The following is a 14,620-nucleotide window of genomic DNA, read 5'->3' as shown; positions in this document are numbered from 1 at the left end:
TCCTAGACTTTGAGAGGTATGTTCCTAGCTCTAATGTGCTTAATTTTGGTTATTACTTTTCAGTTTTGGTTCCTTTTTTACTACTGATTTGTCACTCTGTACTCTTATCTGGTTAAATCTGATCATTCAGTTTGAGTTGGTAATTTGCTAAATTCATTAGTTTTGTGTTATTGGGTTGCTTCAAATGACTATATTATTCCTACCCTTTTAGCTTTTAGGTGTCTAAATTCAATTTTTAGTCTCTTTCTGTCATGTATTTGGATTTTGAGTTATCAAAATATCGAAGTTTGTTCTTTCAAATGGATGGTTTGATTCCTTAAGCACTTGATATGCTTGGATTTTGTGCTGTGAAACACTGAAACTGCCTTGTTTAAACCAGATTCTGAATTATCAAATTCTTTTGTGATTAGAAATTGGTTATGTATTACTTGATGTAAAGGATTGGTTAATCTGTATTGCATCGCATCTGATGAGCTTAGATGGGAAGGTGTTTAATTATGTAATTGTGCTTGTCTCAGTGTTACTATAATGTAAAAAACATTTGAGGTAAGGAGGGCCTTGGAAGTGCAGTTTGCAGGAATTTTACTTGCCTTAAATCTACTTGCTTCTACTCCAGAGGGGTTGAATAATGAAGGGCTCTACCTTTTTGAGTTGAAGAAAAGTATGCAGGATGGATTTGATTCTTTGGGAAATTGGAACTCCTCCGATCAAACACCTTGCGGATGTTTGGTCCACTTAACTTTTCTTGATCTTTCGGACAATGGTCTCGTGGGAGGTATCCCTAATGAGATAGGAAAGTGTACGAGTTTGGAAAGAATTTATCTGAACAATAACAAGTTCACTGGCCAAATACCTTCTGAAGTGGGTAAGCTGTCAAACTTAACAAGTTTGAACCTTTGTAATAACAGAATCGGTGGTCCTATTCCGGAGGAGATTGGGAACTTGTCTTCACTGGTTGAGTTTGTGGTCTACACCAACAATATTACTGGTTCAATACCTCATTCTTTTGGGAATCTGAAGAATCTGGTAACGTTTAGAGCTGGGCAAAATGCTATTTCTGGTAGCCTACCAGCTGAAATAGGAGAATGTGAGGCTTGCAATTGCTTGGTCTTGCCCAAAATTCTATAGGAGGGGAATTGCCTAAGGAGCTTGGGATGCTTCAGAGCTTGACAGATATGGTTCTGTGGGGTAACCAGGTCTCGGGTGTTATACCTAAGGAGCTTGGAAATTGCTCTAGGCTTGAGACAATTGCTTTGTATCAGAACAATCTTGTGGGGCCTTTACCTCCAGAAATTGGGAACCTAAAGTCATTGAGGAAGTTGTACATTTACAGGAATGGCTTGAATGGAACCATTCCAAGGGAAATTGGAAATCTTTCTTTGGCAGCTGAGGTTGATTTCTCAGAGATAAGTAAGATAAACGGTCTAACCTTACTGTATCTTTTCCAGAACCAGCTTACTGGTGTGATTCCAAATGAACTGAGTAGCTTGGGGAACCTGACAAAGCTTGACCTTTCAATTAATTATCTCAAGGGTCCTATTCCCGATGGGTTTTGATATTTGACTCAAATGTACCAGTTACAGCTGTTTGACAACTCTCTAAGCGGTAGCATACCATGGGGGTTTGGACTTCACAACCAACTGTGGGTAGTTGATTTATCTGATAACTTACTGACAGGAAGAATACCTCCATATATTTGTCAATGTTCCAGTCTAATTTTGTTGAACCTGGAGTATAATGATCTTAATGGAAATACTCCGTCCGGAGTCTTGAGCTGCAGATCATTGGTGCAACTTTGTCTTGTTGGAAACGTGCTTACTGGGAGCTTTCCTTCACAGCTATGCAATTTGCCAAACCTTTCTGCAATTGGGTTGAACCAGAACAAATTCACTGGTCCAATTCCTTCAGAGATTGGAAACTGCCAAAAGTTGCAAAGGCTTCATATTTCAGACAACTACTTTACATCTGAGTTGCCAAAGGAAATAGGATACCTGTCTCAACTGGTGACTTTCAACACATCATCCAACTTGCTCACCGGGTGGATTCCACCAGAAATTGTTAACTGCACGATGCTTCAGCGACTTGATCTCAGTCGAAATAGGTTCATAGGTGCTTTGCCAGATGAGCTGGGAACGCTTAGCTTCTCAGGCTTTCAGAAGATAATTTCACTGGAAACATACCAGCAGCATTAGGAAACCTCTCTCATTTGACAGAGTTGCAGATGGGTGCTAACTTGTTTTCTGGTGAAATACCACCGGAATTGGGTTCTCTTTCAAGCTTTCAGATTGCAATGAATCTCAGTTTTAATAATTTCACTGGGAGAATACCGCCAGCGCTTGGAAATCTTAATTTACTTGAATTCCTCTTGCTCAATAACAACCATTTGACTGGTGAAATTCCCAGCACATTTGAGAGTCTGTCAAGCTTACTAGGGTGCAACTTCTCCTACAACGACCTTACTGGAGCTTTACCTTCCACCCCATTGTTTCAGAACATGGATATTAGCAGCTTCATTGGTAACAAAGGGCTCTGTGGCGGATCGCTTGGTGGTTGCAATGTAAATTCATCTCCTCAATCTGTTCCATCTCTAGAAAGTGGAGTTACTCACCGCAGTAAAATTGTTACAGTAATTGCAGCTGCTGTAGGTGGTGTTTCTCTTATTCTAATTGCTGTTATCCTATACTTCATGAGACGTCCAGGCCAGAGGGTTCCTTTCTTGCAATATAAGGATGCTCTATCTCCTGATACAGATATGTACTTACCTGCAAAGGAGGGATTTACGTTCCAAGATCTAGTTGAGGCGACAAACAACTTTCATGAAAGCTATGTTATTGGAAGGGGGGCTTGTGGAATAGTTTATAAGGCAGTAAACCAAGTGAGGTGCATCAAGGATGAGGATGGAAAGGTCCTTGCTACAGAGAACGCGGTCAAAGATAGATGGAGAGGTTATTTTCATAATCTTTTCAATGAAGGACATGAAAGGAGTACTTCTTTAGAGGAGTTGAGTAACTCAGAAGAGTGTAGAAACTATTCCTTTTATCGTCGAATCAGGAAGGAAGAAGTGGTTGTAGCTTTGAAGAAGATGAAGCATAGAAAAGCAGTGGGCCCAGATGATATACCGATCGAAGTGTGGAAAGTCTTGGGAGAGACAGGTATAGCATGGCTCACTGACCTTTTCAATAGGATTTTGAAAACGAAGAAGATGCCAAATGAGTGGTGAAAGAGCATTTTGGTGCCTATCTACAAGAATAAGGGCGACGTACAAAATTGCATGAACTATAGGGGTATTAAGCTAATGAGTCATGCAATGAAGCTCTGGGAGAGAGTCATTGAGCATAGATTGAGGCAAGAGACACGGGTTTCGGACAACCAATTCGGGTTCATGCCAGGGTGCTCAACCATGGAGGCAATCTATCTCTTACGAAGATTGATGGAAAGATATAGAGATGGGAAAAAGGATTTACACATGGTCTTTATAGATTTGGAAAAAGCGTATGATAGGGTCCCAAGAGACATTCTTTGGAGGATTTTAGAGAAGAAAGGAGTACGAGTAGCATATATCCAAACAATAAAGGATATGTATGAAGGAGCAAAGACTGCCGTAAGAACTCATGAAGGACAAACCGAAAGCTTTCCCATAACTGTAGGATTACATCAAGGCTCATCCTTAAGTCCTTACCTTTTTGCGTTGGTAATGGATGAGTTAACAGGACATATTCAAGATGATATTCCTTGGTGTATGCTTTTCGTAGACTATATAGTGTTGATAGATGAAACTCAGGAAGGGGTAAATGCGAAGCTTAACCTTTGGAGAGAAGTGTTGGAATCTAAAGGTCTTCGCCTAAGCCGATCAAAGACAGAATATATGGAGTGCAAGTTCAGTGCAAATGGAGGCCAAAATGAGTTAGGGGTGAGGATTGGAGATCAAGAAATACCAAAGAGCGATCGTTTTCGCTACTTAGGATCTATCTTGCAAAAGAACGGAGAATTAGATGGAGATCTCAACCATAGAATACAAGCTGGATGGATGAACTAGAAGAGTGCATCCGGCGTGTTGTGTGATCGCCGTATGCCACTGAAGCTCAAGGGAAAATTTTATAGGACGACAATAAGGTCGGCGATGCTGTATGGCATAGAATGTTGGGCGGTGAAGCATCAACATGTACACAAAATGGGTGTAGCGGAGATGAGGATGCTTCGTTGGATGTGTGGGCACATGAGAAATGATAAGATTAGGAATGAGGATATCCGAGGTAAAGTAGGAGTAGTCGAAATTGTAGGAAAGCTAAGAGAAAATCGGTTATGGTAGTTTGGACATGTGCAAAGAAGGCTTACTGACGCCCCGGTTAGAAGATGCGATTACGGGACAGAGGTTCAGGGCCGAAGGGGTAGAGGAAGACCTAGGAAAACTTTGGAAGAGATTCTAAGAAAAGACTTAGAGTACTTGGATCTAACGGAGGACATGACACAGGATCGGGCACAATGGCGTTCTAAGATTCATATAGCCGACCCCACTCAGTGACTTGGATTTTTCAAGTCTCCAACCGAGAAGTCTTCCTCATTCGGGAAATTAAGGGAACACTACCTCAACCTACATGCTCCACTCACAAAGCTTCAACAAAAGAAAAAATCAAAGAACTTAGTGAAGAAGGTTTTGATGTATTTAACACAATACGTTGGAATGAAGTAAAGCTTATTTATTGATATCTTCGATAAGTTACAAATATGTACATATACATGAGTCAAAATAAACAAACAAGAGGGAGCCTTCATAAAGGTTGCTTAAGAGAAGTCTCAGCAATCGGTAGAGCCCCAGAAAGAGAAGGCACCAGAGGGGGATCATTCGGAGCCTCAGTACTGGACAGAACCCTAGAAGGAGGAGGCATCCGAGGTTGATCATTTGGAGCTTCATTATGAGGTACAACCCCAGAAGATGAAGGCAATAAATGCCTTTGGAACAAACCCACAAACTGCTGATGATTAAGTAAAACCTGACATCAGATTCCTTCATCTGGTCAAGCTTCCTTTTCATGTTTGTAGCATAGTCATGTGCGAGCCGGTGCAACTATTTATTCTCATGCTTAAGCCCTTTAATCTCCTGTTTGAGACTCATCACTTCAGCTGCCAATGACTCAACTTGGCGGGTTCGAGCATATAGGCGTTGGACCATATTAGACACAGAACCTGCACACTGAACACTCAGAGCCAGATAATCCTTAACCGCCAACTCATCAGACCGTTTGGAAAGTAGTCTGTTATCTTTGGGAGTGAGAAGGTTCTTGGCCACCACCGCAGCGGTCATATCATTCTTCATCACGGAATCCCCAACGGTAAGAGGACCAGTAGGGGAGAAGGCGTAACTGCCTCTTCAACAAGGTTCAAGTCAAAACGACGGTCGGAAGGGCCAGACATTTTCAAAGGTGTTGAAGAGAGAAGAGGTCAGACAAATCAAGATCTTAGAAGTGCAAGAAGGGAGCTTCTACTGGTGGAGATCCAAGTGTGCTTTGGAACTTAATGCCAACCTCTATAAAAATCTGCACTCGACGGAGCTTCAGAAATCGAAAAGGCGCCTGCCCAGAAATCGAAGAGGCGTTTGCTTTCTCAAAAGTTGGGCTGCTAGAGACCACGAAGGCCGATCTCATAAATCGAAGAGGCGTTTGCTTTCTCAAAAGCTGGGCTGCTCAAAGACCACGAAGGCCGATCTCAGAAATCGAAGAAGCGCTTGCTTTCTCAAAAGCTGGGCTGCTCAGAGACCACGAGGGCCGATCTCAGAAATCGAAGAGGCACCTGCTTTTTCAGCCTTGTCAGCACTTGTCACATGCACACTCAGCTTTGCTGAAATTACGGGCATTCTGTTGAAGATTTTTGGTGAAGTAGAAAGCACGTGAATCTTACTGTTCAATCATCCACTTTCCACACGCACCATCAGCTCATGGGTACCACATATAACTTTGCTAAAGATCTCTGACAAAGTTTAGACACGTGAAGCTTGCAGCTCCCACTACATTGCTATGACCAAGAAGGGTAAAAGAATAGCAAAGAAACAGCACTAACAAAGTTTAAACACATAAATTTTGAAGGTCTAGCTACCATATTATTACCCACAAGGGTAAAGGAACAGCACCACTGCTGGATAATTGGAAAGTCCTTGTGTGTCAACCTCTGTGCTCCGTGGCAAGGTAGACTAGCAAACATGCCCAACCTTTACTCACATTCGAGAAAACACTCCCAACAAGATTGCTTGCTCCAAAATTGAAGAGGCACCGCCCTCCGAATCTCGAGAGCCAGACTCCCAACATGATTACTTTTTCAAAAATCGAAGAGACACCGCTCTCCGAATCTCGAGAGCAAGACTCCTAGCAGGATTGTTTTCTCAAAAATCGAAGAGGCACCGTTCTTCGAATCTCGAGAGCCAGATCCCCGACAGGATTGCTTGTTAAAAAACCAAAGATGCACCGCTTTCTCAACTTCGAGAGCCAGATCTCCTTGGATAAAGCTTGTCTGTAATCTTCACACACAACATCAGCTTTCCAGATACCATAGACCACTTTTTCAAAGTACTCTAACACACGTGAAGCTGGCAGCTCCCACTACTGTGCTATGACCAAGCAGGGTAAAGGAATAGCAATACTACTTGTTGTTAGGGAGACTCCTATATATGTCGACCTCCATCCTCAACAGACAGGCAGACCTGCGAAAATGATCAACCCTTCCTCATATATGAGAGGGCACTCCCAACGAAGCCTCTCGAAATACTCAGCTTTCTCCCCCCCGATAATACCTCTACAAACAAGCTACACCAGAGCAAGAATATCTCATATCATCAGGGTTAAAAGCAAGAGTATCTCATATCATACTTTTTCCCTGTCTTTTCCTTTGGCCTTGTTCTTACCTGCAAGACAAGGAGAAAGAGAGCAATCAGTCAGCACTTGGAATCAAGCTTCCAGTCAGGAATTGATTGCCTAGAACCCCTTACCTAATTACTTACCTGGCATTGCTCTCGAGTACTCATCTTCAACATCTTATGCTTCCAGAGAAGATACCACATCTGCTTGAGGAACAAATAGAGAAAGTGAGAAGGATACAAGGAAGCATGTGGAGACAAGCGTAACAGAACACGTGCCGATACATCCACTACTTTGTCAATAGCAAAAGTATCCCATATCAGCAAGGTCGAACATACTCTAGATTTGATGGACTTGTTTTGACCCTTAAATTCTTCAGTCGGCCTTATACTCTGGAGGAAATCAGAAAACCCTTCAGCCCAGTTCAAGAATAAGCCTGTGGAAAGTTACTTCTTCAAAAGCAAAAGTATCTCATATCATCCATTCTCATTTTTCTTCTCTTTATCCTTCATGCTGCCTGCAAGATAGGGAGAATGAGAACAATCAGCCGGAACTCGAAATCAAACTTCTGATCTGGGGCTGATTGCTTGGAGCTCTGATTGCTTACCTTGTTTGTCACCTCTTTCAGCAGATCCCCTAGCTCGGCGACTTGGGGGACTCCTACTATAGGGTTTGTATCGCGCTTGACCAAGCTTGAAACTACAAGTAAGCTTCAAGTGAAATTGATACATTACCTTGTGCATCTCCACCAGTTAAAGATGCCACCCCTGGATGGAGGAAGAGTACTTCCAGAGAAGATGCCACATCTACCTATGAGACAGATAAGGCAAGTGAAGACGATACCACACTTCGGTACTTAGAAGTTTCGTGATTACGAGATCATTCTCCCACAATATTTCCTAATGTCATTTGGACTAAATCATTCACTTGTACTCACTAAAGGAGAGTTTGAATCTATGTACTTGTGTAAACCCTTTACAATTAATGAGAACTCCTCTACTCCGTAGACGTAGCCAATCTGGGTGAACCACGTACATCTTGTGTTTGCTTTCCTGTCTATATCCATTTACATACTTATCCACACTAATGACCGGAGCAATCTAGCGAAGATCACAAACGTAATACTTTTTGTTGTACCAAAGTCCTCATTGATTTTGTGCATCAACAATCCTTAAATCCTTACCTTTTTGCGTTGGTAATGGATGAGTTAACAGAACATATTCAAGATGATATTCCTTGGTGTATGCTTTTCGCAAACGATATAGTGTTGATAGATGAAACTCAGGAGGGGTAAATGCGAAGCTTAACCTTTGCAGAGAAGTGTTGGAATCTAAAGGTTTTCGCCTAAGCCGATCAAAGATAGAATATATGGAGTGCAAGTTTAGTGCAAATGGAGGCCAAAATGAGTTAGGGGTGAGGATCGAAGATCAGGAAATACCAAAGAGCGACCGTTTTCGCTACCTAGGATCTATCTTGCTAAAGAACGGAGAATTAGATGGAGATCTCAACCATAGAATACAAGCTGGATGGATGAAGTGGAAGAGTGCATCCGGCGTGTTGTGTGACCGTCGTAGGCCACTAAAGCTCAAGGGAAAATTTTATAGGACGACAATAAGGCCAGCGATGCTGTATGGCACATAATGTTGGGTGGTGAAGCATCAACACGTACACAAAATGGGTTTGGACATGTGCAAAGAAGGCCTACTGACGCTCCAGTTCGAAGATGTGACTACATGATAGAGGTTCAGGGTTGAAGGGGTAGAGGAAGATCTAGGAAAACTTTGGAAGAGACCCTAAGAAAAGACTTAGAGTACTTGGATTTAATGGAGGACATGACACAAAACCGAGCGCAATGACGTTCTAGGATTCATATAGCCGACCCCACTTAGTGGGAAAAGGCTTTGTTGTTGTTGTTGTTGTATGGTTTCTGTTATCACCAGGGTTCCAATCTACTTCTGTACAAGTACATGGCAAAGGGTGTTAAATGTCCCACATCGGTGGGGATAAGGTCCCACAATGGGTTTATAGAGAATTACCCTACTCTAACTAATACCAAGGGTCTTTTGTGGTAAAACCCCACACCTGACGGATCTAAAAATCCAACAAAGGGTAGCTTGGGTGAATTGCTTCATGGTGAATCTTGTAGCTTCGACTGGCCAACACGTTTTCTGATTGCTTTAGGAGCTGCTGAAGGTCTTGCTTATTTACATCATGACTGCAAACCCAGGGTTGTCCACCATGATATAAAGTCCAACAATATTTTGCTAGATGAGAACTTTGAAGCCCATGTTGGTGATTTTGGTTTGGCCAAAGTGATTGATATGCGTCATTCAAAATCAATGTCAGCAGTTGCAGGGTCGTATGGATATATTGCTCCTGGTAAAAGCTTGCCTTGTGGTATTCTTTATCACTTGAATAGTTATTTAATAACCTTTTTCATTGAGAATACTGCCGAAGAAAAAAATATTCTTTAACGCTGAAACAACTGATTATTTTTTTAATGATTATATTAAAGATTAGAAATCTTTGTTTACATGTCGTAAAGTAGAAAAGGAAATCCATTTTTTCTCCATATTGATATGTAATGTAGCAACCACTACTTGGTTATCGAAGAGTATGCATACACCATGAGGGTTACAGAAAAATGTGACATCTATAGCTACGGGGTTGTTCTATTAGAGTTGCTAACCGGAAGAACTCCAGTCCAATGACTAGATCAAGGAGGCCACTTGGTCACCTGGGTGAGACACTATGTTCAAGACATTCATTGACATCTGGGATACTCGATGGTCGGTTAAATCTTCAAGACAGACTTCTTGTTGATCACACGCTTACTGTATTAAAAAATTGCTTTGATCTGCACAAGTATGTCCCCTTTTGACCGTCAATCAACTCGAGAAGTTGTGTTGATGCTTTTTGAGTCTAATGAGCAAGATGGGGACTTTCTTCCGTCTCCAACTTTCAATCTTCCTTCGAAAGATGCTACGGATCTTCTGAAAGACGATGCAGATCTTCCTTTGACAGATGATACTCGGTGAAAGTATACGACACATCCCTAGATTTTAGTTACTCTAATGATTTTTTGGGGCTCCAATTCTTGCACATATTATTTGCAACAAGGAAATGGTAATATCTTGTACATCTTTTTCACTAGAATTTGCTTTTTTAATTTGTAACAGGGTAAATTGAAGTTGCAACTTCTGCAGTCTATACAAAATAGTGAAAATTAGTGTATAGTTAGCAGTATGATACTCTGTGCTTTTTAAATGTGATTATGTTTATTTTTAAATCCTAATCCACCGAGTAATAGTGTCACTCACGGATTATTTTGTTCTATTAAATTTGAGTTTTGATATAATTAAACGTGAAGTAGGAATGCCATTGTGTGATTGGCGTTAGCCTTTTTTTTTTTTTTTTTTTTTTTTTTTTTCTTCTTCTTCTTCTCTTTTAGTGTACACTTTGCAGTTGTTCGAGAATGCTTTGTGTGAAAGGAAAATTTATCCTCAATATAGAAAGGGAGAAAAAAAACGTTGAGTTTTCAAATTTTAACTGCAAGTTATGTACAAGGAAATGGTCGTTCTTAAACTCACAATTAGACCTGCATTCGTGTCGTGTTTTCCATGTTTGTGTCGTTTTCGTGTTATACCCGATATCTTAACGAGTTGTGTCATGTAACACCCGTTAAAATAAACGGGTAAAATGATCTGATCCAAAATCGACCCGATAATATTAACAGGTAATATGATCCGACCCGTTACCTGTTAAGGAAAATATATTTTAAACCAATAAATAATGAAGTGAAAAACATAATACTAAATAAGTATATACATATCATATTGTCACATCCAAAACATAAAAACGCAATTTTCTTTTAAGTATATATTTACATACCCAAAATAAGAGCATAATAATAAAAAAAAAACATTAGATCATTACAAAATATCAAATGTTCAAAAGATTTGCAAAATTAAGGACATTGGAACATGAGGACATTTGAACCTTGCACATTTTCTTCCAATCAAACCCTTCAATTTTCCTCAATCATCTGGATTTATGCTCTGATTATCAAAACCACTATTGGATTTATGTAGATACAAAATCTCACAATATTATTACCACGACTTTATGCATAATAGAAACAACACTATAATTATCTGCCTACCAGAAATTAACTCTTCTACAACAGCAAGTTTAACATTATAATAAATTGAAAATATCAACTTTATGGTAAAGATATAAAACACTTAGAGGCTTGCTCAAAGCAAAAAGCTGGTTTTCAAAGAAGTCATGCAGACTCATCCATGTTTGTTCGAACAGGAATGGTTGGAAAACTTGTAATGTTGATCTATGTTGATGACTTGATAATCACTGGGGATAATGCAGATGAAATCACAAACCTCAAGGTCTCCCTGCAATAGAAGTTCTCCATCAAAGATCTTGGAAGGTTAAAATATTTTCTGGGAATAGAAATGGCTTCATCAAATAAAGGGCTATTTCTTAACCAAAGGAAATATATCCTCGATCTCCTCAATGAATCAAACATGAAGGATGTCAAGCCAGTTCAAACTCCTCTCGATAACAAGCTTAAGCTTAGCTTGGAAGGCAACCCTTTGCCCAATGTTGGTTACTATCAACAGCTTGTTCGTAAGTTAATTTATTTAACTATCACAAGACCAGATATTATGTTTGTAGTGAGCTTAGCTAGTCAATTCATGCATGCACCTACCATAGAACACTTCAACATTGTTAAGAGAATACTTCGTTATCTGAAAGGTTCTATTGGAAGAGGAATTCTCATGAAGAAGAATGATAACACTCAAGTTATTGGTTACTGTGATGTTGACTGGGCAGGAAACCAAATAGATCGAAAGTCTACCACTGGTTATTGTACGTTTGTGGGAAGAAATCTGGTAACATGCAAGAGTAAGAAGCAAAATGTAATTGCAAGATCTAGTGCAGAAGCCGAGTATAGATTGATGGCATCCACTACATGTGAATTAATATGGCTTAAGGATCTTTTGAGTGACTTGGGGTTCCAAACTCAGCAACCTATGTCAATGTACTGTGATAATCAAGTTGCAATGCACATAGCATCCAATCCAGTGTTTCACGAACAAACAAAGCATATTGAGGTTGATTGCCACTATGTTTGTGCTTAGGTACAAACTCAAGTGATTCAAACTCTCTACACAAGGAGTGTTGATCAGTTAACAGACATTTTCACCAAATCATTACCTCTAAATCAGTTTCAGCGTCTTCTTTCCAAGCTTGGTTCCATCAACATTCTGGACCCAGCTTGAGGGGGAGTATTGAAAGTTAAGAGTGACTGATGCTACATATGACTAATGCTACATATGGTTTTAGGGTTATCAGACAATATAGGGTGACTGATGCTGCCATATTTTATGTTTCATCTTTCCATGGGATTCTCTATTAAGTCTAATCCCGTAATTTGAGGAAGATTGACATCTATATGACTTGTTGATAGTTGTGTGCTAACTACTTGTTGCACTCCCTTAATTTAAGGAGTGTAAGCTTTAGGGTTTACTGGGTTAGTAGGATTTGCCAAGGTAAGGTTGCTTGTAACTTTCTACCTCATTATATATCCCCCCTTGTACATTCAATCAATCTATGAAAAATACATTCAAACAAACTTAATATTTCCACATATATTCATTTGTTATATATAATCCTTTTATTTCTAAACCAATTTACAATATTTTTTACCCATGTACAATCAAGTCTAACGATAATGTGAAATCCCATCCCCGGAATTTCACCATTTATTACGTATTTCATAATTTAAATTTGTATTTCACGATTACATTATCTTTATTAGTTAATTTTAATTCCACTAATTATAAGTTTAGTAATTGATTAGTTATCGAGTTGGAAGTTTCATAATCAATCTTTATCTTTTGTTGATATTTCGAAGTTACAACTAGTATTCATTTGTTATATATAATCCTTTTATTTCTAAACCAATTTACAATATTTTTTACCCATGTACAATCAAGTCTAACGATAATGTGAAATCCCATCCCCGGAATTTCACCATTTATTACGTATTTCATAATTTAAATTCGTATTTCACGATTACATTATCTTTATTAGTTAATTTTAATTCCACTAATTATAAGTTTAGTAATTGATTAGTTATCGAGTTGGAAGTTTCATAATCAATCTTTATCTTTTGTTGATATTTCGAAGTTACAACTAGTGTATTTAAATAGATCTCGAACCCACGAACGCATAGGCGAAAGCCGTTTGTGAGTCCGAATTATAACGGTATAGTTATGGACGTTTGAAGTTGTGAACTATAGATTGTGGGAATCATGGGTTAAAGGTTAAGTTAGTAGAAAAAAAAATATAGAAAAGAGGGAACCTGTCAGATTTTTTTTAAAAGGGGTATGAAAGGACCCATTTGGAAAGAAAGGAAGGGCCACTTTTCTTTCCCCCCCTATTTTGTGAAACCGTGAGGCTTGAGCTCCACCAACCAATTTCAAATCGGCCAATTCCTCCATTTTTCAGCTGATTTTCCTATCTCCTTCACTTGCAACTTACTCAACTACCTTCCTCATTCCATCTCCACCAAAAATCAAGGGGTTTTAAGGTCTAACTCGGGTAGAACCCCATAGGAGAACCCGGGGGGTTTTTGACGACGAATTGTAGTTCCGAAGAGTATCACCATTAACCATCACTCTTAATCAACTTCCCTTGGACCCAGGAACAGGTCCCAATTGGTGGTTGGGGCGTTGGAACAACAAGGAAGCCGAATTGAAGAACACCCACCTTAGGGTTCGTTGGGTGCGAGCCAATTTGAGGGCCTTCCAGGCCAAATTTGTCACATCCCGGCCCGGGTCCACCACATCCCGGGCCCATTCCACCACCGTAGCACGATATTGTCCGCTTTAGGTTGCCATTCCCTTACGGTTTTGTTTTTGGGAACTCACGAGCAACTTCCTAGTGGGTCATCCATCCTGGAAGTGCTCTGGCCTTCTTCTCGCTTAACTTCGGAGTTCCTACGGAATCTGAAGCCTGTGAGCTCCCAAAAGGCCTCGTGCTAGGTAGGGATAAGAATATACATTTAAGGATCACTCCCCTAGGCGATGTGGGATGTCACAATCCACCCCCCTTAGGGGCCCGACATCCTCGTCGGCACACTTCCAGCCAGGGATTGGCTCTGATACCAAAACTGTCACACCTCGACCCAGAATGTCCACTAGGACTCTGAATCGAGCTATGATGGCCGACACCTGGAAGGTGACGAAGTCATAAAGTGTGATAACGTGAAAATATTATGAATAAATTTAAACCTAAGAGTGCCTAAATACCAGAGTGCACTAGTGAGCGGGAATGAACACCACTTCACACATGACGTTTGAGCATAAGCAAGCACATAAGAGTGAATTAAGAATTGTACCCTCGAATGATCTCCAATACTAAGAATCGCCACGATTCCTCGACGATAAGAAAGCTCAGCTAAAAAAAGACTTGGAGGGTGAAGACAAGACAAAGGTGATTGGCCCAGTAATTAAAATTTTAATAGGAACCATATAAATTTCTATAACCCCTCGCTACAACACATGTATAATTGCTAGAAAGTTTAGAATATAGAATTATACACACATATATATATATATATATGTATAAATATATAAATCAATTCAAGTCATGCTTCACATATTTATGATCATATGCTAACTCATCGCATATTCATCACGTCTGCCCGCTCATCCCGTGTTCACCACACATGCTAGCTCATCCGATATATT

The 14,620-nt window shown here is 40.0% G+C and overlaps 1 protein-coding gene across 1 annotated transcript; it reads left to right on the top strand.

Moving 5' to 3' along the window:
- Nucleotides 1-663: 663 nt before the first annotated feature.
- On the top strand, nt 664-1,556 carry LOC114822280 (probable leucine-rich repeat receptor-like protein kinase At5g63930). The gene is made up of 2 exons (XM_029096608.2): nt 664-1,060; nt 1,129-1,556. Exons 1-2 carry the CDS (start codon nt 664-666, stop codon nt 1,554-1,556), a joined length of 825 nt encoding a protein of 274 aa, XP_028952441.2.
- The last annotated feature ends 13,064 nt before the right edge of the window (nt 1,557-14,620 follow it).

This window comes from Malus domestica, chromosome 16 (genome assembly GCF_042453785.1).
Source record: "Malus domestica chromosome 16, GDT2T_hap1".
Lineage (NCBI taxonomy): Eukaryota > Viridiplantae > Streptophyta > Magnoliopsida > Rosales > Rosaceae > Malus > Malus domestica.
This window is presented reverse-complemented; position numbering and strand designations above follow the sequence as displayed.